This window comes from Pipistrellus hanaki (assembly GCF_964339955.1).
Source record: "Pipistrellus hanaki genome assembly, chromosome: 20".
In the NCBI taxonomy this organism is placed as follows: Eukaryota; Metazoa; Chordata; class Mammalia; order Chiroptera; family Vespertilionidae; genus Pipistrellus; species Pipistrellus hanaki.
In genome coordinates this window covers 1,239,536-1,261,497 of record NC_140522.1, presented here as the reverse complement: position 1 = coordinate 1,261,497, position 21,962 = coordinate 1,239,536, and the positions used below count along the sequence as shown (strand labels likewise).

Below are 21,962 nucleotides of genomic sequence, written 5' to 3'. Positions count from 1 at the left end.
TGTCATTTATGAATCTTTAAAGTTAATATCACTTATGAACATTTAAATATAAGGATAACATTCGACAGAATATTGGTAAAATTGCTACACTGCAAATTTCAAAACATACGGCAAAAACAATTTCAAGACTAAGAAATGAAAACGTCCATGATGTTTGTGGATTGAAGACTTGCTGTCATTAAGATGTATATTCTCTGCAATTAATTCATGCTTTCAGTTTGATTCAAGAAAACTTTCCTTATTTAACAAAATCGAATATCACTGACAACATGATCCTAAAATTCATCTTTAAGAAAGAAGCACATTGCAAAGTTTTATTCCTAAGTATCTAAATCAATGACAAATATTCTCTATGTGGAAGTGTCAGAATGACAAAACACCTGAACCAGTGGGAAGAAGAGATGCCGGAAATACACACCCACACACAGAGTAAGCACAGAATGAGTAGTAATTATAAGAACATACAATTTAAAAATGTCTGCCTCACAAAAATTAACCTGAAATCAGAAGTCAGTTAACAAACTTAGAAAATGCTTTTGATTTATATCACAGAAGGGTGCAATTAAAAGTGATGACAGTATTCTTTCTAAACAAAAAAGTAATAATAATAGAAAAAGTGACAGGTATCTTAATGAGGAAGATAAATATCTTCAGTGTAAAAAAGCACTTTCATACCAAAATGCACCTTAAACTACACTGAGGTACCATGTGTTATCTACCAAAGAGGGGAACTGTCTCACAGGTTGATCACAGCCCTCTGTGCAAAGAAGTGGAAATGTCTATGGAATTGCTTGATGGTCCATGAATTTCACTTCCGGCAGCTTACCCTGACCCTATATATGCGCATATCATTATGAAAGAGTTTTTCATATTTCTCAGCATGTATTGTCTTCCTTTTCGTATGCATGTATTTTAAATTAACACATTTTTGTGGTTCAAAGGTGATAGGTGTGAAAGATAGAGGAATGGGAGGATATAAGAATTGAACCCCAATGCCTACACCTCTTATATCTTAATATTTTTTAATACTGTTCTTTTATCTTAAACTAGAGGCCCGATGCACGAAATTCATGCAAGAGTAGGCCTTCCTTCTCTCGGCTCCTTGCACCAGCTTTCCTCTGGCACCTGGGACCCTGGCTTCCCATACAGCTCCCTCCGGCTTTGTCCGGAGGCTCGTCTGGAAGGATGCCCAGTCTAATTAGCATATTACGCCGTCATTATTATAGACTGAACTGTAGTTGTGGTAGGTGTCTCATTGTGCTTTCGGCCAGTCTTTGTTCTGTAAACGTTGGCTCACTTTTCACAGCACACTGGGTGATGGTGTCGCCGTGTTTATACTGGATATTTTATTTTTATCAGCTTTTATATCCATGTTACAATAGCTATGCCCCTGATTAGCATCTAACACCTCTTTATGACTTGTTTGCTAGATGCATATGTAGAAGATGTTGCATTTCATCATTTTGGGGGTATAGTGAGCTACGGATAGATAAGCAAGTCTAAGTAAAAACCTCTACCATCTATTGCCAACAGGGGAATGACACAGTTTGGTTTTTGATATGTTTGTGAAGTGATTTTAAGGTGAAGATGGAGACAAGCATTTTCCCCATTGTCTCTGGAATAAGAGTCTCAGAACGCCCCCACCCATCATGGAGAAAGCTGAAAACATTGGGAGGGTGATGGGGGAAGCAGAGGGGTAGGACATGGCGTCTAATTTCCGGCCAGAGATGTTTCATGAACGGAACACACAGCACCCTGGTTTGTCACACTTTAATGAGACGCTTATGAGAAGTGACATCTCCCACCTGGCACTTAACACGAACGTGATTAATGAATAAAAGTGAGTCACACCCAACCCCAAAAATAAATTGAGAAGAATTAGATTAATATTAAAACATTGTGAATGGAGGTGCAGATTTTAATGTGAAAACTGCCGTGTAGCTCTCATTTTACCAACAAGTGGGAAAGTCCATTTTCCCTTCTCGACATTGTACTCGGAATGCAGATCTTGGTGACTTGGGAGAATAGCCATATTGACACCTAAATTCAGTATAATCGTTTGTTTCAGAATAGAGCTTTTTCTCATATGACCATTTAAACTCTATCTTATGTTCTTCCAGGACTTCTTCTGATATCACACATGCATCTGAAGGTAAAAAAAAAAAAAAAAAAAAAAGGAACATAAAACTTTAGGTAGTAAACAAACATTTTCCACAGAATTTTACACCTTCATGTAGAACCTTCTACACAGATCCAGGAACTTATCCTCAAACCCTTCTGCAAACCACTGCATTGAAAATCCACCGTGTTGCTGTAACTCATTGTAAACTATCAGTGATGGAAAGTGGGTACTCTGTGGAACGTGTGATCCCTGTGTGTTAAAATCAACATTCACAATGTCAATTATCCTTTGAAGGGCTTCCATTAAAGAACCCTTGAAGGGGTGGTGGAGGGGGAGAGGGAGGAGGGGCCATAAGTGGTGCTGGGGGAATGCATTACAATAAAGACAAATGATAGTTTCTTGCTGCTGTTGCTCAAGAATTTTTCAGACGTTATACCCTCAGACCATGGCTATTTGGTGGTCAACAAAAGAGGCACAGTCCTCTGTTGGAAGCGGCAGACATGGCATTCATTCCACGGATGTCCCAGGGCCCAGGAGGATACTAAAGGACTTACCCAAGCATTTGGGTGGCTCAGACCACTCTCCATTGCGGCACGTTATTCTCTTGTTTCCTGCAAGCACATAGTAGGCCTGGCACTGATACTCCACTGAGGACCCAGGAGCGTAGACTGCTAATGGATTCGAGATAATGTCTCCATTGTCAATAGCGGGAGGGCGCCCACATTTTCCGGAGGAATCTAAGAGAGGAGATGGTCTGATTTATTGGGTGAGCAGTGGATTTTAAGGAAGCTGCGGAGTAGCTACACTCACAAACTCCTGGCCCCAAACCCACTTACAGGAAACGATAGAGCAACAAACCCGAGTAACCAAGTGAGGGCCAGCTGGACAGGAGTACAGTGGCCAAGGGCTTACAGAAGCTGCTCAGAGTGTGGGGGGTGGTGGGGGGAGAATGAGGCACCCTACCCTTGCACTCAGGCGGGTCTGTCCAATTTCCGTTTAAGCATGTCACCACTTCATTCCCGAAGAGGCTCAGAAGGTGCCTGCACTGATAATGTGCTGTCTCCCCGTGTCGATACCTAGACTTCTCCTCTGGTACATAGGCATTTAGCACTGGGGGAGGGCTGCCACAGGAGAAATCTGAATAAAGAGGGAAAAATGGATCTCTAATGCAGCGATCGTTTAGATGAAATTGAGATGGAAAGTCTCCATAAATTTACATGCAAGTTTGAAAAAAAGAAGATGAGACAATTTTTTTTTTTTTTTTTTTTTTTTTTTGGTAAGAGGCAATTTTCTACATCTTAAGTTTCTTTCCCATCCTCTCTCAAAGGTTAATAGAGATTTTTAGGCCAATGAAAATGATGATCATGCTGTGCAAAGCTTTTTAGTTTGATGTAGTCCTATTCGTTTATTTTCTTTTGTTTGGCTTGCCTGCGGAGATATGTCAGAAACAAATATTGCTGTGAGAAATGTCTAAGATGTTATGGCCCATGTTTTTTATCTCCTGGGGTTTTTATAGTTTATAACCTGACATTTACATCTTTAATCCATTTTGAGTTTATTCTTGTGTAAGGTATAAGATGGGGTCCAATATCACTCTTTTGCTTGTGTCTGTCCAATTATATCAGCAGCATTTATTAACCAGTGGCACCCCAATAAGTTCAATCAAAAGTTTAAAACATTTATAAAAGTAAAAACAAACAAAACAAAAAAACACGATGGTTTTTCTGAATATTTTCCTTTAAGTTTAGTAAAATACATGTAGATGATATAACATCAAAGTGCATTTATAAACCCAAGAAACACATAACAAACATGCTATTTGGCAGCCACATGTGGTTCACAAGCATCATGTGTGAATTGTGACTTTAGATCCTTAGAAAATGAGTACCAGGTTCTTAAGAGAATAAGAAGCTAAAGAAGATGATCACTTAAAACATCCAAACAGAAACTGAGGAAAGAGAACAGTGCAATGTGTTTACAGTTCCCTACACACACTTGATGACTTGAGTGTCTAATGGCACTGCAGAGAGCTCTGTGCAGCTCATCGGGGGGTTCGGGGGGATGCAAAGCAGTAAGAGGCTGAAACTATGGTTCCCAACCAAAGAGGGCGTAGAACCCGCTGGGAATTGCTACGTTTTCGGGGTCACAACCCCTGAGCTTCTGAGGCTGAGGCTGAGCGAGCCTGTGAGTTTGCATTTGACTTTCTACCCATTCCCCCAGATGCTGACACAGCCGTTTCAGGGGTCACACTCTGAAACAGGGCTCGGGGGCTCCAATGCCCACCATTGATACACATCCCATTCCTCCATGTTGAGGCATAGACCTTCCTTCATCTGGCCTACACCGGATCCGATGTCTATTTTTTTAAAAATATATATTTTATACAAAGTGGAAGAGAGGGGGATAGAGAGAAACGTCAGTGAGAGAGAAACATCGATCAGTTGCATCTTGCACCCCCCCTACTGGGGATGTGCCCGGAACCAAGGTACATGCCCTTGACCAGAATCAAATCTGGGACCCTTGAGTCCACAGGCCAACACTCAATCTACTGAACCAAACTGGTTTTGGCCCGAGGTCTATTTTTAATGGTGCTAGAAGCCATTCACCAAAATACCTTTGCATGTGGGTGTTCCGATCCAAATGCCTTCCTTACACTGTACAGTACCGGATCCTTCCATTTGGTAATAGCCTGAACACCTATAAGACACTTGTGCTCCTGACTTGTATGAGTTCTTCGGCTGGCCTACGAGGTTGGCATTGTCAAAGCTGGGTGGTCTAGGACAAGTATTTCCTGAAAAAGCAACAACAGAGACTTTTCAGTAAATCTTAAAAAGTACAAATCAGGCAATAATTATACTCCAGAATAATAGACACACATCAATGCAATGCCTACTCTGCAGTTTTCAGAATAGCTTGAAAATGTGAGCCATCTTGACTCAATTACATTGGATAATTTTACATTTATCAAAAGTGCAACGTGGAGATGGTGTTATTGAAAGCCTGAGGAGATGGGCATACAGGTCCTGATTGAGACCAGACTTCTTACATCCAAATTCTTATTTGTCCATTCAGGCCACCGACACTATGTGCATTTGATATTTTTTGCTTCTGTCCAAATCTTTTCCCATAATTACATCACACATCTTAAAATAACTATCTTGTTATTGACTTCAGAGAGGAAGGAAGAGGAGTTGAGAGACAGAGACATCAATGAGGAGCGAGAGCCACTGGTTGGCTACCTCCAGCACGCCCCCTACTGGAGGTTTGATCCTGCAATCTGGCATGTGCCCTGACTGGCAATTATAATGTCGCCTCCTAGTTCATAGGTCGATGCTCAACCACCGAACCTCGTGGGCCTGGCTACATCAACCATCTTAGAGCATTATGGATTTATGAGGAGATAACTGATAAACTCTCAGTGAATTGAATATTGATGAGGTTGGTGAGCAGGGACCAGCCGTGACACAGGAAGAGATGGGAAGTCAGAGGATGTCCATCAGAGCACATGGACAGTGAACATGGATGACATCAAATGAAATAATTTGGCTCCTGTTGCCAAACTTCTCATATGACTATTAATTCTTCTATTAATTCTCTAGCAGAATTCAGAACTTTTAGAGAGAACTTCTAGAATTAATGCAGTTTTATGGTTGTACCATGGATGCCCTGAACTAAAGATATTCATTAGCATTAGAATAAAATGAAATACACTATGCTTATGCATTCTGGTGGTTGGGACCAATTTCCTCCTGAGCAATCAACAGCTGCAGGCCCACGGACCCCAAATCCGGGTTCACAGGTGTACGTGTATTGTTCCCCATGTGGATAGCTGCTTAACATGGAAGGTGGATTAGCATTGGAAATTGCAGGGGGTGGCCCACAAGGAAGTCATAAAAAGCAAAACAAAACAAAAACAAAAAACAAAAAACAAAAGAAAGGAAAGAAAGAATGACTGTGTATTTCATTAACTGAGCTTCATTTCATGTCATATTTGGTACTGTCATTTGAAATCAAATGATCACACAGGCGCTAATATCAAATGACAGAAAAGGCACACAAATGCTTCTAGAATCACCAAGATGGCTGTCCAGCTGTCAGCCTGAGCAAGAACTTGAACGATAACTGTGATACACCTGAGAATGAGGGTGTCAATGCTTCTCTAATCAACATGAGCAATAAAAAAAGAAGAAAAAAAAAACACACAAACATTGAGAATCATCTTAAGAAAAGTATCCTCTACTGTAAAAGATCAGAAGGGACAATGGAGGGAGAACATAAATCTTTATGAAACTGGCGACAAACCCTTCATTGCAACCCATATGACTATGCAGGAATATGAACAGGTACACTTATCTGAAGAGTTAGGTTTCATTTAATCACATTTCAGGTTTTGTAGGGGAAAATGCCCGAAATACAAGTGATTTCATAAGGAGCCAATAAAATTAATAAAAAAGGCTTGATTTGTTTATGTAAAAATCATTTGGTAAACATTAAAACCTATATAAATGATATGTAATGGTTTTAAACTTTTATAATTCTAAAGAGTTATTTCTCATGACTTTGATGACGACATGGGTTATCTTACTGACCTGTACCAAAACAGAACGTTAGTTTGCATGCTGTCCTTACCTACACACTGTGGGGAAGCACTCCATTTTCCCAGGTGGCATGTTATCCCACCTTCTTGAGATAATTCAAAACCATCCTTACAAATATAACTTAATGTGGTGCCATGCTCATATATGGGTTCCAGTGTTTCTCCTCCGTCTTCTGAAGATCTGGATGAATTTATGCTTCCATGTTCTACATGAGGTGGTGGAGGACATGGAGTTTTTTCTATATGAAAGATAGAGATCAAACGGAGAAGCACAAAGATAATGTTTTTAAAATATATATATATTTTTTTACAAAGAGGAATGGAGAGAGAAAGAGAGTTAGAAACATCGATGAGAGAGAGACATCGACCAGCTGCCTCCTGCACACCAACTACGAGGGATATACCCACAACCAAGGTTCATGCCCTTGACTGGAATCGAACCTGGGACCCTTGAGTCTGCAGGCTGACGTTCTATCCACTGAGCCAAACCCGTTTCGGCAAAGATAATGTTTAAATTGAAAAATAAAACCAGCACTGTTTGTTATTTATCCTAGGGACATTGGGACACATTAAAGTATGTCATAATTAAAAACATTTGAAACTTGCAAAGCTAGATGTGCCCACCAAGTTGATGCTACTCTCCATTTGTCCCATATGCCTCTTCAGTCTCCTGCTGTTCTTCTTGAGGAGTGAAATACCCATAGACAGAACTTTGGCATTTCCACAGTCACTGGAAGTTTCTGTTTGCATTCATTTCCCATTAGAAGTGAAATAATGCTTATTGTTTTCTGCACCTGGATGGTATGTACTGTTTGGAGATGAAGTGGAATGGATAGGGGAAAGGGGCTCATTTAGTTCCTTTACACAAAGCCGGGTTGGGGTGGGAGGAAAGGGGATACCCTCATCGGAAAGACATTTCTATTGTTAGCGACCCACTACTGACCCACACAGCGCGGTATTGACTGCCATCGTCCATCCTGGCACACCATTTCGTCTCCTTCCTGGATCAGAAAGTTTTCTTGACAGAGGATAGATACTTTTTCTCCTTCTTGATAACTCACTGTGAGGGTCGTAGGTTGAGAATTGGGGATCTGAGGTGGAGGTGGACATCGTGGTGCTTCTAAAAACATTAACATCAGATTTCTTGATGAAAACTCGTAAGTCAAAAATATTAGAACAACAACTCAGTGACTGAAATGAGCAATCATAATGCACCTGGATACACCAAACGGTAATGCTCTGTTCTGTGCTTCAATAGGTTATCTTTCTATCTTGTTTGTCACTCTAACATACCTCACTGGGCTTATATTCCCAAGGCCTTCCCTGTAGGTTCTTTCCTTTATTCCACTGTGATCCATCTTGGGTAGCTTAGCTTATGTAAAAGGCTTTCTGAATATTCTAGAAATTGGTAAAAATATTGATAGTGGGTCAAGGTGCCCTCCAGTTCAAGAAGATCAATACAGGCATGAAAAGTGAAATAAACCCAATGTTACTGGGATTGGTGGTGCAATAAGACTCAGACATGAGCCTAGATGGGTGGATTCCTACAGCGATTGGTGGATGCAGACATAGATAGATCGGTAAATAGATGTGTACACCCTTAGATGCTTAGATAAATGCACAGGTTACAGGAGGCATAGGCACATCTGAAGGTAAGAACTTGGTAGCAATAGGATTCCAATATTAACAAGCACACCCACTGCCCAATGTGACTGTACTGCTGGGTGGTGTGTTGATAGCTGACCAAGGCAAATGATACAATTCATACTCAGGGACAGTGTTTTGGTTAGTTTCTAAATTTCCTTCCAGTTTCATAATTATTGTCATAATACATAGTAAAAAAATTTTCAGACACAAAGAGACACTTTTTACAAGGGAGGAAGAAAAAGCACATTTTGGGAATTATCTAAAGAAGAGCTCACCTGTACAGGTCACCTCAGGCTGCCATTTTCCATTCATGCAGACTGAGTGTTTCTGCTCTGACTTACTCCCACATGTGTAACTGATTTTCCTATTATGCTCATAGTTCTCCCGATCTGACAACTTTGTCTCAGAGGCAATTGCCCTGGATAGTTTACACGTCTTGATTTCACCTGTTGCTGTAAAATTAAAACATTTCATTGAAGACACTAATTATGAAAATCCAAGCAACTAATACAAAAAACAGAAAAACAACACAACAACTATAGAGTCCAGACTCTAATGAAATAGGACTTTAGGACCATAAATTCCACCAGGAAAGTTCTTCCTGATCATGTTGCATGAGATGGGCTCCAATGTGTGAACATACACTCCTATGTCCAGTATTGAAATTTCAGGGACAATAGTCATTATAAAGACATGTTGCCCTTTGGGGACTGATTGAACATTGGGTTCACCTTTTATCTGATCTACATAAGAAAGAGTCCTACATCACTAAATGTGGTCCCATTTGAAATCCATAAATTTTCACATCCATTTTTCTTGACCTCAAATATCTCTAAATTATTTTTAGTCCATAACCTTAATGTGTTAAAAAGGCAAAATTATCCGTGGAAATAGACTATGTGAATTTCCTAGTTTTATTATATATTTTTCAATAAATTTAATGTTCAATAACAGGTTGGTCTAAATTTTAGGAAACAGAATGTGAATATTTCAGCATATCTTTTCACGATCACCAAAAACTAGGATAAGATATTGCTTGTTTGTGTTTTACATCGTAACCTATTTTGTATATACATTCTTAGGATCTTTGAGAAGCTATTTTATGCATCATGTCATCCTATATCTAATAATATTGTATAGCCATAATAACACATTTATGCTAGTTTTGGTATGTTTTAGAAACTACAAAAGTTTTCATACATAGCTACATATTTAAAAAATGCAATGCAGGTGGCAATCCTTTCTGAATTTGGTAAGGCATCAGTGTAGATCTTAGGAAGTTTTTGTTCATAATTTGTTAATGATGAGAGTCAGGTGAGGATAAACAGAACATAGAAAAGTCAAGCAACTGGCCAAAGAAAAGTAATGATTTTGTAATGCCACCTAAAAATATATATATAAAATCAAGGAGGCTAATTTAAAACAGACAAGAGGCTTGAGAGTTGGTCTTATTTTGGGGATGGATCCAGAGTGTTGAAGGAGACAAAATGAGTCGCATTCTTCAAGAGTTGATGACTGAAGGAAGACTTGTAGTCAAAAGAAGGTGTGATGGTTGTGGTATGTCTAAAGATGCTTGTTTTCTGAAACAATTAATTTATCAGGGGAAAAGAAACATCTTGAATAGAGTGAAAAGCAAGATGATAGGGAGGTACAAAATAAACATCAGAGAAGAATATTTCAATCATATGTCTTTAAGTAAAATCTAGCTTCATAGGTATAAACAATGTCAATATTAGTGACAGACACATAAAATTCTATTGCTAGTTTCTATTTTTCCTTTATAGACACTACTGAACTATAAACAATTAATGTTTGATTCACTATACTTTGCAAGCTGACATTTCAAAAATATGGTTGCATGTAGAGCTTCACAATGAAAAACATTCAATGCTATTAAATGTCAATTATAAAAGGGTCTTCTCACCAATGCACTGAGGTGGTTGGGTCCACTTTCCCTTAATACAGGTAACTGAGCTGTGACCAACCATTGTAAAGTCGTCTCTGCAAGTGAACTCTACTGAGTCTCCATGGTGATAGGAGGGCCGTGCTGGGGTCATGACCTCGCCGTCCTTCAGCTCAGGTACGTCTCCACATGTACTGTGCTCCTCTGTGAAAATCCCATAACAAACATTCAACTTTCAAGTACAAGTGAGGTCTTTATATGAAGAGAAACACAAAGTGATGACGTAAGTCTAACCATTGAAAGTGGGTATACATTACCAACACACACGGGCAAGGGTGTCCACTCTCCGTCCACGCACTGGATTTTCTTAGCGCCCTTCATCAGGAACCTGGGGTTGCAGGCATACTCCACCACCTCACCGTGTTCATATTGCTCTTTAGGTGTGTCTGCAACTGCCCCGTTGGGGAGTCGAGGAGGTTGATCACAGGATTGTACTTCCTCTATGGTAGAAATTCTATGTAAGTAAAGGTTAAAGTGCCTCTTGTACAACTGACAATCCAGGAAAATCAAGAGATTTTTTCTATAATCTATGACTTGCTATCTAACTTACCTTTTGAGAAAGGAAACAGAATGGTGTTTACGCCAGATGCATGTCTCCCAGTTCTGCTATGATACAGAACTAGCATGTGGGACAGAAATGTAAGCCCAGGAAACGTTTGCTATTCTAGATCAGGGGTGGGGAACGTCTGGCCCGAGGGCATAAAAGGCCCGAGAAATCATCGGGTCTGGCCCTGCCAAGGCATCAGAGGTGAGTTAATTACATGTTTGACCAATTCCAGAAGGAAGAGTTTTCAGTTGATAATTTTGCATGATCTGTGAATGATGTCATAAATATTCAAAGGCCCTTGGCAGAAAGAAGGTCCCCCATCCCTGCTCTAGACCATCTAAACCTATATGTAAATCAACAACGAGATAACATCGTTTAACTATTCACATTCCAAGAAAACATTTCATCAAAACTTTTTGGAATAAAAATCATTGGAGGCAAGCATTTGATCAACAAATTTTACCTCTACGTTATATGGTATATGGCATTGAATGAACTCTACGATGCTTAAATATTGTTTAGAAATTCTCAGGAAAACTTGAGGTGAGATCCATGCTGATAGAAATATCCAATACCAATTTTGGAAGTTATGCAATAATTATGACTAAGGAGTTCACTCTAGCGTCGCATAAGATGTCCATCGATGGAGATTTCCAATATTTAGTCCAAAGACAGTTAAAGATGACTTCCTAAAATAAGGAAGTGTGAGGTATCTACTACCCAACATCCATTCCTGGCTTATGCACTGAATTCTAGGCACACTGGCAGCCAACAGAATACCGAGAGAGGAAAAGAACAGCTGGTATCCAACATCCTAATTCTTGTTTGAGCAAGTGTCAGAGAAATAATCACCTTTACATGTCGGAAGATTAGGGGACCATCCAAAGTGGTAGCACTGTATTGAATCTGGTCCAAGAAGAGAGTGGAATCTATTTCTGCAGTAGAATTTCAACACGTCTCCAATGACATATTTCTCTTTCTGAGGCCGAGCAAGTAACTCCTGCTCTATATCGGGAATGATGCATTCTCTTTCTATAAAAAGGGTAAATAATTTAATGAGAACATAAGACCAATCTGTGCCAAGTAAACTTTACATGTCATGCAAAAATTAGTGGCTGGGTGTTACATATACAGAGAGGATCAAATAAAGACTCTCCCTGGAAGCGCGTTATCTATTATGTCTGACACATCCCTCACATTCATAGGGGACCCTCTGATAGCAATAGATGTGTCCTGAAAACTTACTTGAAATATCAACTCTCTTATATTGGATCTGATTTTATCAATAATTCCAAGGATTGTTTGGTTTTCAAAGCTTTACACATGCTGTCCCCATGAGTTGGAATACCCTGGATCCACCCAGATGCACGTTCTATTTCTAACCCCGGAAAACAGACAGCAGCTTGGCAGACATGCAGGAAATTCCTGTAACTGTCCTCAGAACTATTCCCAATCGGAAAGTAAGGAAATCCTGTCGGGACCTGCAGAAATGAACCCTCAGCTGGGAGGTGTCAAGAAGCAGCACGGGAGAGAACTGCTGAGGAAGTGGGAAAACATATAATGTGGGTCACGAGTACCCATGTTTACATCATATAAAAGGTTGTGTTTAGAATCGCAAAACACCTGCTTGGCAAACCATGGAGTGCAAAGTAAGAGTGTGGTAATGAATAGGCTACACACACATTTTGTTTATTTCGGTGATCCTGAAAATCAGTACTTACCATGACAGGTGGCTGCATCAGACCAACCATTTTCACCACACACTATGGTGCCCGTGGTGCCTCCTTTTCCGTTTTTATATCCATCCCGGCATTCATAGACCAACCTGTCATTGACCTTAAACCATGTGCCATTACTTTTGGCTCTGGCATTCTCAAATACTGGCATGCCACAAGATTCTAATGCATAATAGAATTCAAGATTTTACTTCTAATACTATTAAACGGACAATTGAATTATGTAAGCTTCATCCCAAGAATAAAAAAGCTTTATCACTTAGCATGTGCTAATAAATTATGCATCATATACAAGTAATCTAAGCATACTAGTGATAAATCACTGTCCTAAAATCATTACTCACTATAAAAGCATGTATTTCTACACAGCAGTTTTACCATCACTTAAATTATCCAAAAACATTTATTTTAAGAATATTTTTGTCAATGCAATTAAACTTAGATATTGATTCCATGTTAGCAATAAAATAGCCATAATAGATGCATTGTACTTTTTTTGGCAAAGCAGAATAGCATTTTGTGAGTGTAGATGCCAAAGTTATTAGTAGTTGTGACATATATGCCAGGAAAAATGAATTAGTCCAACAAAAAGTTATTTTTCAACAGTGAGAATAAACTTAACATTCCATACGATTAAACATTCTATACAATTCTCCTTTAACACATAATAACTTTTAAAGCTCACATGCTAATTTAGCTTTTTCAGATATTTTGAATGACATATATTCTTTTATATTTTTCAAGGTCGAATGTAAAGGTAGTTCTATATTTATAGTTAGTATAAGAAAGCAAAATGTTAAAAGATGGTCTCAATTTTCACTAACACTATATTGGAGTCGTGTTAATAAAAGTTTAAATAATTTACAACATTTTATGCAGCTCGTTAGTTTAAAGTGTTAAAAAATAGACTAAAACTATACTAATAAAAATAATAGACACATTTCTTTTTTTCCTAATGAGAGTGTTGTAATGAATAGTTGACCACAACTTAATATAAAATGGGTCTGATATGGATGCAACTTTCAGCATTTTTTCTTTCACTGGATCCCATGGTAACCATGGAAATGGAAAGCAGAAAAAAAACAATAGATTTGGGGCATTTCATTCACTTAAAGTGAATGAAAACTACCACTGCGTGGCTTGGGGATGAATAAGAAAAAATCAGCAAACAGTCGCAGGGAACGTTCATAAACTTGGAGGCCATGAAGCAGAGAACTCTCTCCCCACAGCGACTCTGCTTCTGTCCAGATGCATCTCCCAGTCTCCACTCACTGCACATCCCTGCAGGGTTCCTACAGGAAGTGATGTCTCAGAAGATGATCGCCCCTGCAGCATCGGACACATAAACCACACACGTGACATTCCTCTACAGCTGTGTTCAACGCGCCCACATTTCACTTCAAAGCCTAACTGGTAGGTGTAGGAACAAAGTCTCTGAAAGGGAAGTCTGGTCACCTGACAATGGGTACAAAGGACAGGACCTCAGCTCAAATGCATGAGCTCACAGCGGAATACACACAGGCCCCTCGGCAGCCTGAAAATCTCAGGATGTTTTATGGTGGATAAACCTTGAACGGAATGATGGACCTATGTCTACCCTACTAGTAATTCATTGTAAAAGACAAAGGGAAATTACATGAATTTTCTCCCAAATATCTTATTTAGCTTTTTCAAATAGAGCTACGTCAGCTTCTACCACCTCACAAAAAGGAAATCAGTTAGAGTAAACGTTTGTTCAATAAAATAATGAACACCACAGTCATGGAGGACTTACTAATGCATCTGGGTTGAGCGGACCATCCCTTCTGGAGACATGTAATATGCCCGGATGTGTGACCATCTTCTGTTACATAATCTTGATTGCACTGATATTTTGCTTCTTGATTTACAAAATATGTAGACTGAGAGTCAGAAATAAATCCATTCTCGATGGTTACGTTTGACTTTAAACATGTTGCTAAAAGGAAGAGAGAGCATAAGGAAAAGGTGAGCATATGGTCGGCAAACAGTTTCCTAAGGACTCACACAGCATTACAACCTAAGAAATAAGGGCATTTGTCAGTGAAAACCTGGAAATTCCTATTCATCCAAAGCATTGTGACGGAGAAAGTAGGTTATGAGTTTCCAAAACTGTGAAATCTAGACATTGAATACACTTGGGGGGACTAAGCCGGATCGGAAACACTCAGGATGCCTTGTGGGAAATTATTACAAATCTGTTTGTCTCGTGATTCTGGAAGCCCCAGTATGCCCGAGCTCTCCTAGTGCTGGCCCTTTCCTATGACACATTGGGTTTCAATCTTGCTAAGAGGTGTACCTGAGCGCTCTCACCATGGGAAGCAATGGCACCTCAGTGAGGTGATGGGTGTGCTACGCAGCTCCATCTGCTGGGCATGTCACTGCGTGTGCTTCTGTCACAATAGCAAACTGTCCACGTTAAACACATGTGACCCCCATTTTCACTCACACCCCATTCCTGCTGATAACGGAAAACCCAACTGAAAACAGAAGCACCTGAGCAGGAATCAACTGGAGCCCAAACACTAGAGGAAATGTACCGAGTGAAAAGGAGGCTCATTGAAAATATGCACTAAAATGGACAAAGAACGAACAAGTGAAGAGGGTGCCAGCCCCACAGACAAGGAGGAAGCAGAGCCAAATCCATGAAAACGACCCTGTGAGCACATGGACATGGCCAGTGCCTAACGAAGGTTCCCGAGACACAAGCTCACCCCACGGCTTCTCCATTCTCACTGGGGCTTGGTTGGGAGGCGGGGATTTTCCAGATCACAGCCCAGGACATGCCAGTCCTACTGGATAGGAGGAACCAGCACCAGTTCCCAAAGAGGCCGACACCACTGAACGCTGAAGACCATAAGCAGAGAGGAAAGACCCCTGGAGGAGGGAGAGAGCTCTGCGATCCCTAGATCCTTTTGTGAAGGCATTCCACTAGATGCAGGGCAGAACCCCAGAGAATGGGCAGAGCACAACTACCAGAGGCAAGGCCTTCCAGAAAACAACAGATTCTGAGAATCCAGGGTGCACACAGCACTGGAAACATGACTATTCACCAGTCACGTGGAAACAGGTCTTTAAACTCAAATCACTGAGGAGGGAGGCCAAAGAGGCCTTCTCCATCCAGACCCTGAGTCCGCTCCTCTGTGTAATGGCGCCCACACCAGCCCCATTCATTGGAAAACCAGCCTCGCGTGGAAAATGGCCAAGTTACCAAAGAATGACAAAGCCCAGTGGAAACCTGTCCTACAATATTCATAGAAGGAGAAGGAGAAGGAGAAGGAGAAAGAGGAGGAGAAGGAGGAAAAAAAGGAAGAGGAGGAGGAGGATAGAGAGAAGCAGGAGGAGGAGAAACTGAAGGAGGAGGAGGAGAATAATGTTCAAAATATTCTCTGGAACAGAAACCAGCAGGATATGGTCTTTTTTTTACATCCTTTCTGTCTTAAAGCATGTGCCACATATTGATATATGCAAAATAGCAGCCATTACTTCAAGAGTAAATATGAATCATTAGTAATAGAATAATAAAGAGTGTGGATAAGTTCAGGTAAGGTGACCAGAACTTCCCTTGCCTGTCATTCAGAAAATGCATGGCCCAACACCCCAGCAGACATATTGTGTTCCCATTTCATTTCTATGAATTTTATTTAATCTGGACACTGAAACATGGCCAACAGGGTTCAATATTAAGATTGAACTTGTGAAAGAATCTAATGTGGTTTTCACTTAATGGTCTCTGGTAGGAGAGCAAGTAATACAGAAATGTCTAAACACTTAATTAGACTGAACTTTCAAAATGTTTTCCAATAAAGAATAAAACAGAAAAAAAGAGATTGGTATTTCCACCCAACACCCTTGAGAAAATAAAACCAAGTAGGGCCATTGCCAAAACAAGGGGCTGATAGAAAACTTTTGCCTCAGCTATTACAGGTGAGTGTTAGACAATCACGAACAGACTGGCTGTTAGACCAGTTTCCTTACCGACACGGGTACATCTGGGAGGAGGGAGCCAGCCATTCTCCGTACAGGTCAGTGAGGTCTGCTTGTCTGGAAGCGTGTAGCCACGATAGCAATTAACTTTTACAGATTGGCCCTGCAAATATTTTTGTGGAGATTGTGGACGATGTCCATTTTCCAAATAATCGAAAATGCATTTTCCTGAGAATTATAAAATGATGGTAAAAACACATAAGTGGGGTCAAAAAAATTGAAAACTATCTTTATAAATCTAAATTAGAATGCAGAAGCATCCAAAAGTAGCACATAACTTAAGAAACACGACAGTTGCTACCAAGTGTTTTTAAAATCCATATTAAGTGGTATTTATCTGTAGTTTCCACAATTGAAGTATGTATAAATGCTATAGGTAGGCTTGTAGATCTATTTCCATTTCTCATGCTGCTAATGAAGAAGTTTTATTCTTGATGAAAGAGAAATACAGTATCGGTCTTTCTGCTCAGAGACTCATCCTCCCACCCACTCTCCCCGCCAGGCTTAGCGGTGCTCATGGTTGCTCTCTCCGCTCTGAACTATTGCCACGTGCACAGGACAGAGGGGTTCACTCACTGCGGCAGGGCAGTTTCGGGCTCCATCCATCTGTTTTACAAGTAATGTAATCCCAGGAGCTTCCTGTAGCAGTCTCATAGTTTTCATCACAGTAATAGTAATACCATGCTCCTACGGATACTGGGAAGGATAGTCTATATCTATCTTCCCCATGTAGGCGTCCATGTTTTATTTCTGGGAAGTCACAGGGCTTAACTAGCAAGTAAAACAAACAAAACACAGCATAAGTCACGTTTTATCTTAAGAACGTTATGAGAGATACCTTGATTCATTGATGAATTATATTCTCACAGGCACATAATTAAATTGCACTCATTGCATTAGGCTTTCTAGGACAAGAAAGGTTATAATCTTCAGATGATGTAACACTTGTTCCCTGATCATTTCACAACGTATGCAAATACCGAATCAGTATAGTGTACACCTGACTACAACACTGAGGTCAATGTTATCTACATAGACGGTCACTCTCCTTGTTATTGTTCTGCAAACTGGGGTCAGTGTCACGGTGGTCACGGCCTCCTCTGTAAGGCACCTGACTGCCCACATTCGTTTGGCCTTGGCCTTGAGTGAACACGGAGCCATGGACATGCTATGTGTACCATTTCACGTGTCACCATGGAAGATCCAGCTGAAGTGTGGGCCCCTTCGACAAAGAACTGACATACAAGGAAGAGCAATGAGATTGCAGAGACAGAAAACACTGGGGAAGGGGCAACCCCCCAGGAGTAAAATGCCCTGTGGACCGAGGGGCGTGTGTGACAGGGGATGGCTTTAGAAGGTGCACAATGTCTCCCACACTAACCCCCTCAGACAAGGGAGCCCCATGCCCTCCCTTGAGTGAGGCTGGACTTAGGGGCAGACGCTCTACTGAAGAGTTCACGTGGCTGAGGGCACTGTGTGTGACCAGGTCAGCGATGCTCTGGAGGCGCCTCTGGGCCCTCAGGTCACTCGCTCTGATGAGGAATTGAACGGTGACTTCCTGGTTCATGGGTCAACACTCAAACACTGAGCCACGCAGGCCAGACAGATCACCCTTATTTTTAAGTTCAAGAGAAGGAATTGCAGAATTAAGAAGCGGGTCAAGAGATGGAGGGAACTTACAGCTGCAACTTGGAGAAGGATCCCAGCCTTTGTCAGTACATTTTGCCGTATTTCCCTGGGTGGGAGGGTAAAAGCCACTTTTACAGGAGTATGTGATTGTGTCTCCCACTCTGTATCCGCTCTTGTCAGCAAGGAAGTGACTGTTTGCAATTCTTGGAGGGTCACAGGCAGATTCTGAAAAGTAAAGGGACATGTGAAGTACATATGAAATCTCCTGAAAGTCACCCAGGACACGAAAATCAGTGAATGTCTTTTTTTCCCTCTGTCCAAAGTGCAAAGGGGCATTCAAATGAGCTCCCTGTCCTTACGCGTATATTAGCCACGGTTATATTGTAACTGACAGAAAACATCTGGGCCACCTAGACGCAGGGTTCAGTAAAATATGGCTGCCCTATGCAGTGGGTGATGTTAATCGACAGGAATCTCAAATGAGCCTTAACTATGTTTATTTCTGCCTGGCCGGTGTGGCTTAGGCGTTGAGCGTGATCTTTGAACCAGGAGGTCAAGGTTTGATTGTCACTGAGGGCACATACCCAGGTTGGGAGCTTGATACCCATTGTGGGGGCAGGGCAGAGGAGGGAGCTTATTCATGATTCTCAATCACCACTGATGTTTCTAACTCTCTCACCCTTTCCCATCCTCTCTGAAATCAATAAATATATACTTAGTGCATGTTTTTTCTCACTTTAATCCGCTGTATCTATCAGATTTTCATGCTCCCATTGCAGTCCAGTCTACATATCTCAGCTTTCACTACACAGTATAGCCGTATAGCCACACTTAACACCAATGTTTGAAGTCAAAAGCCATGAGACACATATAAAAACAAGTTTCCCTAAGAGACCAACCAAATACCATTGGGCATACAATAAATTAGTTAAGAATAGAAGAACTTCTGGTGGTTGCTTTTGAGCAGTGGGCATACATCCCTTGACAAATTGTAATTCCCTGCTCTCATAATCTCCATTAAAGCCAATGGTGCTGGTAAACCATTGCCAGGGCCGGTGCCTCTAGCCAAAACAATAACAGCTGAGACTGAACAAACATGTGAGGCCACATTTTTCCTACTGTTAGAAGCCACCATGAAGATTTGGAAGACGAATAATAGTTTTGTATTGGCACTCCATGCTGTGAATCAGTAGACACATCCATTTGCACAGGGATGGATGAATTGGGCCAAAGGTGGTTTGTATTTAGCCGGTCTTGGTACTTTTCATCATTCCTGCAAATGACTTTTTGTGGGAGATTGTCCCTTAATGAATGCAGAGACCGAAGTTTTGGTAAATGACCCTCAAATAGTCCTAGCTGGTGGGTTCAACTCCTGGTCAAGGGCACATATCGGTGGCAGTTTCCATCACGGGCCCTGGTTGGAGCTTGTGTGAGAGGCAACCAGTCCATGTGTCTCTCACATTGATGTGTGTGTGTGTCTCTCTCCCCCTTCTCCCTCCCTTGCTCCCTTTCCCTAAGGTTCATTAGAAAATACACCCTCGGTAAGGATTTTCCAAGAAGTAAAGGCAAACGAAAAAGGTCCAATCCTACTTAAGAAGGAGCTAAATGCTTCAACTCACCTTGTCCACGGGCCCAGGAGACCCACAGGGTGAGGATGACCTGGACCAGGACCAGCATGGTGGGCCTCCCCGGGTGTGTGAGCACAGATGGTCCGGTGCTGCTGTTTGGGGTTAAATCTGCCTCATGAGCCGTTACCAAGTGTGGCTCTGAATTTAAGTGAGAGTGCCGGGAAGTTGGTTGACTGGGGTCACTCGATAGATATCAAAGTTCAAAGACTTTTGCAATATCTGTAAATTTGCATGAATGATTTCACAATCACCTCTTGAGTTACTTCCCTGACAGGTACTCATAGCTTTCCTTAGGGACAGAATGGACTGGTTCCAAAACTCTAATCTTGAACCACTTCTTGAGGATGGGGGAGGCTCTTTCTCAACCAGGAGGTTCGGTGGGAATAGCTCTGCCTGCATGTGCCTGTGACTGTCTTTTATCCTCTCGTTGCTCTCACCCGGCTGCTGTCTTAGGGGTCAGTGGACACCAGCCAGGGTGTCCGCACAGTGTAGGGTCCTGTCTGTAGGGCAGCACTGATTTTTTTTTTGTAAACTCACCACAGACCACACCACCAAGCCCAAGGATTTCAGCACATTCTTGATACTCAACTTGTTTTATATGTTTTATTTGTTTTTAGAGGTGGTAGAAGGAGATAAAGAGGAAGAGAAACATCGATGTGAGAAAGACACATCTGTTGCTTGTGCCCTGTACATGCTGTGACTGGGACAGGGATCGAACCTGCGGCCCAGGTACATGCCGTTGACCAGGATTTGAACCACAGACCATTTGGTCCTCCGACTAACGCTGTGACCACTGAACCACACCAGAAGGGTCAATTTTCACATACAAATTTTTATTGCGCTCTTTCCCCCAGAATATCCTAAGCTCCCGTGTTTTGTTTGGTTAAACATCCGACTGAAGAGGCAGAGCCACACCGTTACTCCCTTGCCCTTTATTGCTCTGTATCTCACGACAGGGAAGAACTATGGTCTTGGTACAAGTGAAGCTCCTTCATTCCCACCTGGGAACTCCACTGTCCCTTAGCGACCTGCAGCTTGAAATGACTACACTGACGTCACCACCACCTTGTGTCCTGATGTGCACATAAATTCCACGCTATCCCCTGATTTTGCATAAGAGTTTTTGTCATCTTTCCCTTTTGACCATATGTTCTTTTCATTCATGATTTTTTTTTTTTTCTGGTATCACGCAGGGATCTGAAAGGAGAGGAAATGAATACAAGCAATTAGGAATCCCTTCTTTTATACACAAACAAACCTTCAACCCAATGGCTAGCTTAGAGAATGACGTTATGGAAAGAGCAAATGCCCATCATCCACGTGGGCCAAGCCCTGTTCTCCGCCCCGGGCTGTGGCCCTCACAGCTCCCCAGCAGCAGCTGCTGCTCCTCGCACACCAGGAAGCTGAGGGGTGGGAAGGTCAGGCAACCTGTCCAAGGTCACAGAGCTCATCAGGCGGACGATGCAAGTGGACCCGGCGGTGTGACCCCAGGACCTTGGCTCTGTCTCTGGGGTCTGGGCATCCACTCAGGGGATGTACATTAGCTGTTTTGATGATTTCATCCTCTACGCTAGTCAATAAGTTGAAGCCTTATCATATCATAAAACCATAGCATGCAAATTGTCCCCTCAACCCGGAGTTCTTGCGGGAGTTCAACCAGAGTGCGGGGCTGGCCAGGGGAAGGGAGGGAGGCCCGGTCTGGCAGTTGGCAGCCACTAGGGACCCTACCAGTGCACGAATGTCACCCACTGAGCCTCTAGTTTGTTGATAAAAGGGAAGATTATTGATTGTCTTTATCTGTTTCTTCTACTTTCAGATTCATGGGTAATATCACCTTAAAAATACCCTGTCTGGTGTGGTTAGTGTTAGCCTGAGAGCCAGAGGGTCTGGGGTTAGACCTGGTCAAGCGCATGCACCTGAGCTACAGGTTGGATCATTGTTCCAATTAGAGGATGCAAGCAATTGATATCTCTCTCTCTCTCTCTCTCTCTCTCTCTCTCTCTCTCTCTCTCTCTCTCCCTCTTTCCTCTCCTCTTCTCCCCTCTCCTCTTCTCCCCTCTCCTCTTCTCTCCTCTCTTCTCCTCTCCT

At 41.6% G+C, this 21,962-nt stretch overlaps 2 protein-coding genes across 14 annotated transcripts in view; one reads left to right on the top strand and one right to left on the bottom strand.

The window, feature by feature from the left end:
* CFH (complement factor H) overlaps positions 1 to 21,962 on the top strand; it is a 132,458-nt gene that overhangs the window by 33,099 nt on the left and 77,397 nt on the right. The window lies entirely within an intron of this gene.
* On the bottom strand, positions 1,756 to 20,024 carry LOC311614133 (complement factor H-like). Of its 2 annotated transcripts, XM_084868685.1 has the most exons (16): positions 19,866 to 20,018; positions 18,298 to 18,471; positions 17,194 to 17,388; positions 16,609 to 16,785; positions 14,387 to 14,569; positions 12,598 to 12,774; positions 11,729 to 11,908; positions 10,587 to 10,769; positions 10,291 to 10,473; positions 8,642 to 8,818; positions 7,663 to 7,839; positions 6,752 to 6,958; positions 4,737 to 4,913; positions 3,086 to 3,259; positions 2,677 to 2,859; positions 1,756 to 2,146 (listed from the first exon to the last, which is right to left on the bottom strand). In XM_084868685.1, the coding sequence occupies exons 1-16, from the start codon at positions 19,921 to 19,923 to the stop codon at positions 1,950 to 1,952; spliced, it is 2,802 nt and encodes a 933-aa protein (XP_084724811.1). In that variant the 5' UTR covers positions 19,924 to 20,018; the 3' UTR covers positions 1,756 to 1,949. The 2 variants fall into 2 exon arrangements, with proteins under 2 accessions (XP_084724811.1, XP_084724812.1); XM_084868686.1 differs by lacking the exon at positions 12,598 to 12,774 and having other exon boundaries at positions 19,866 to 20,024.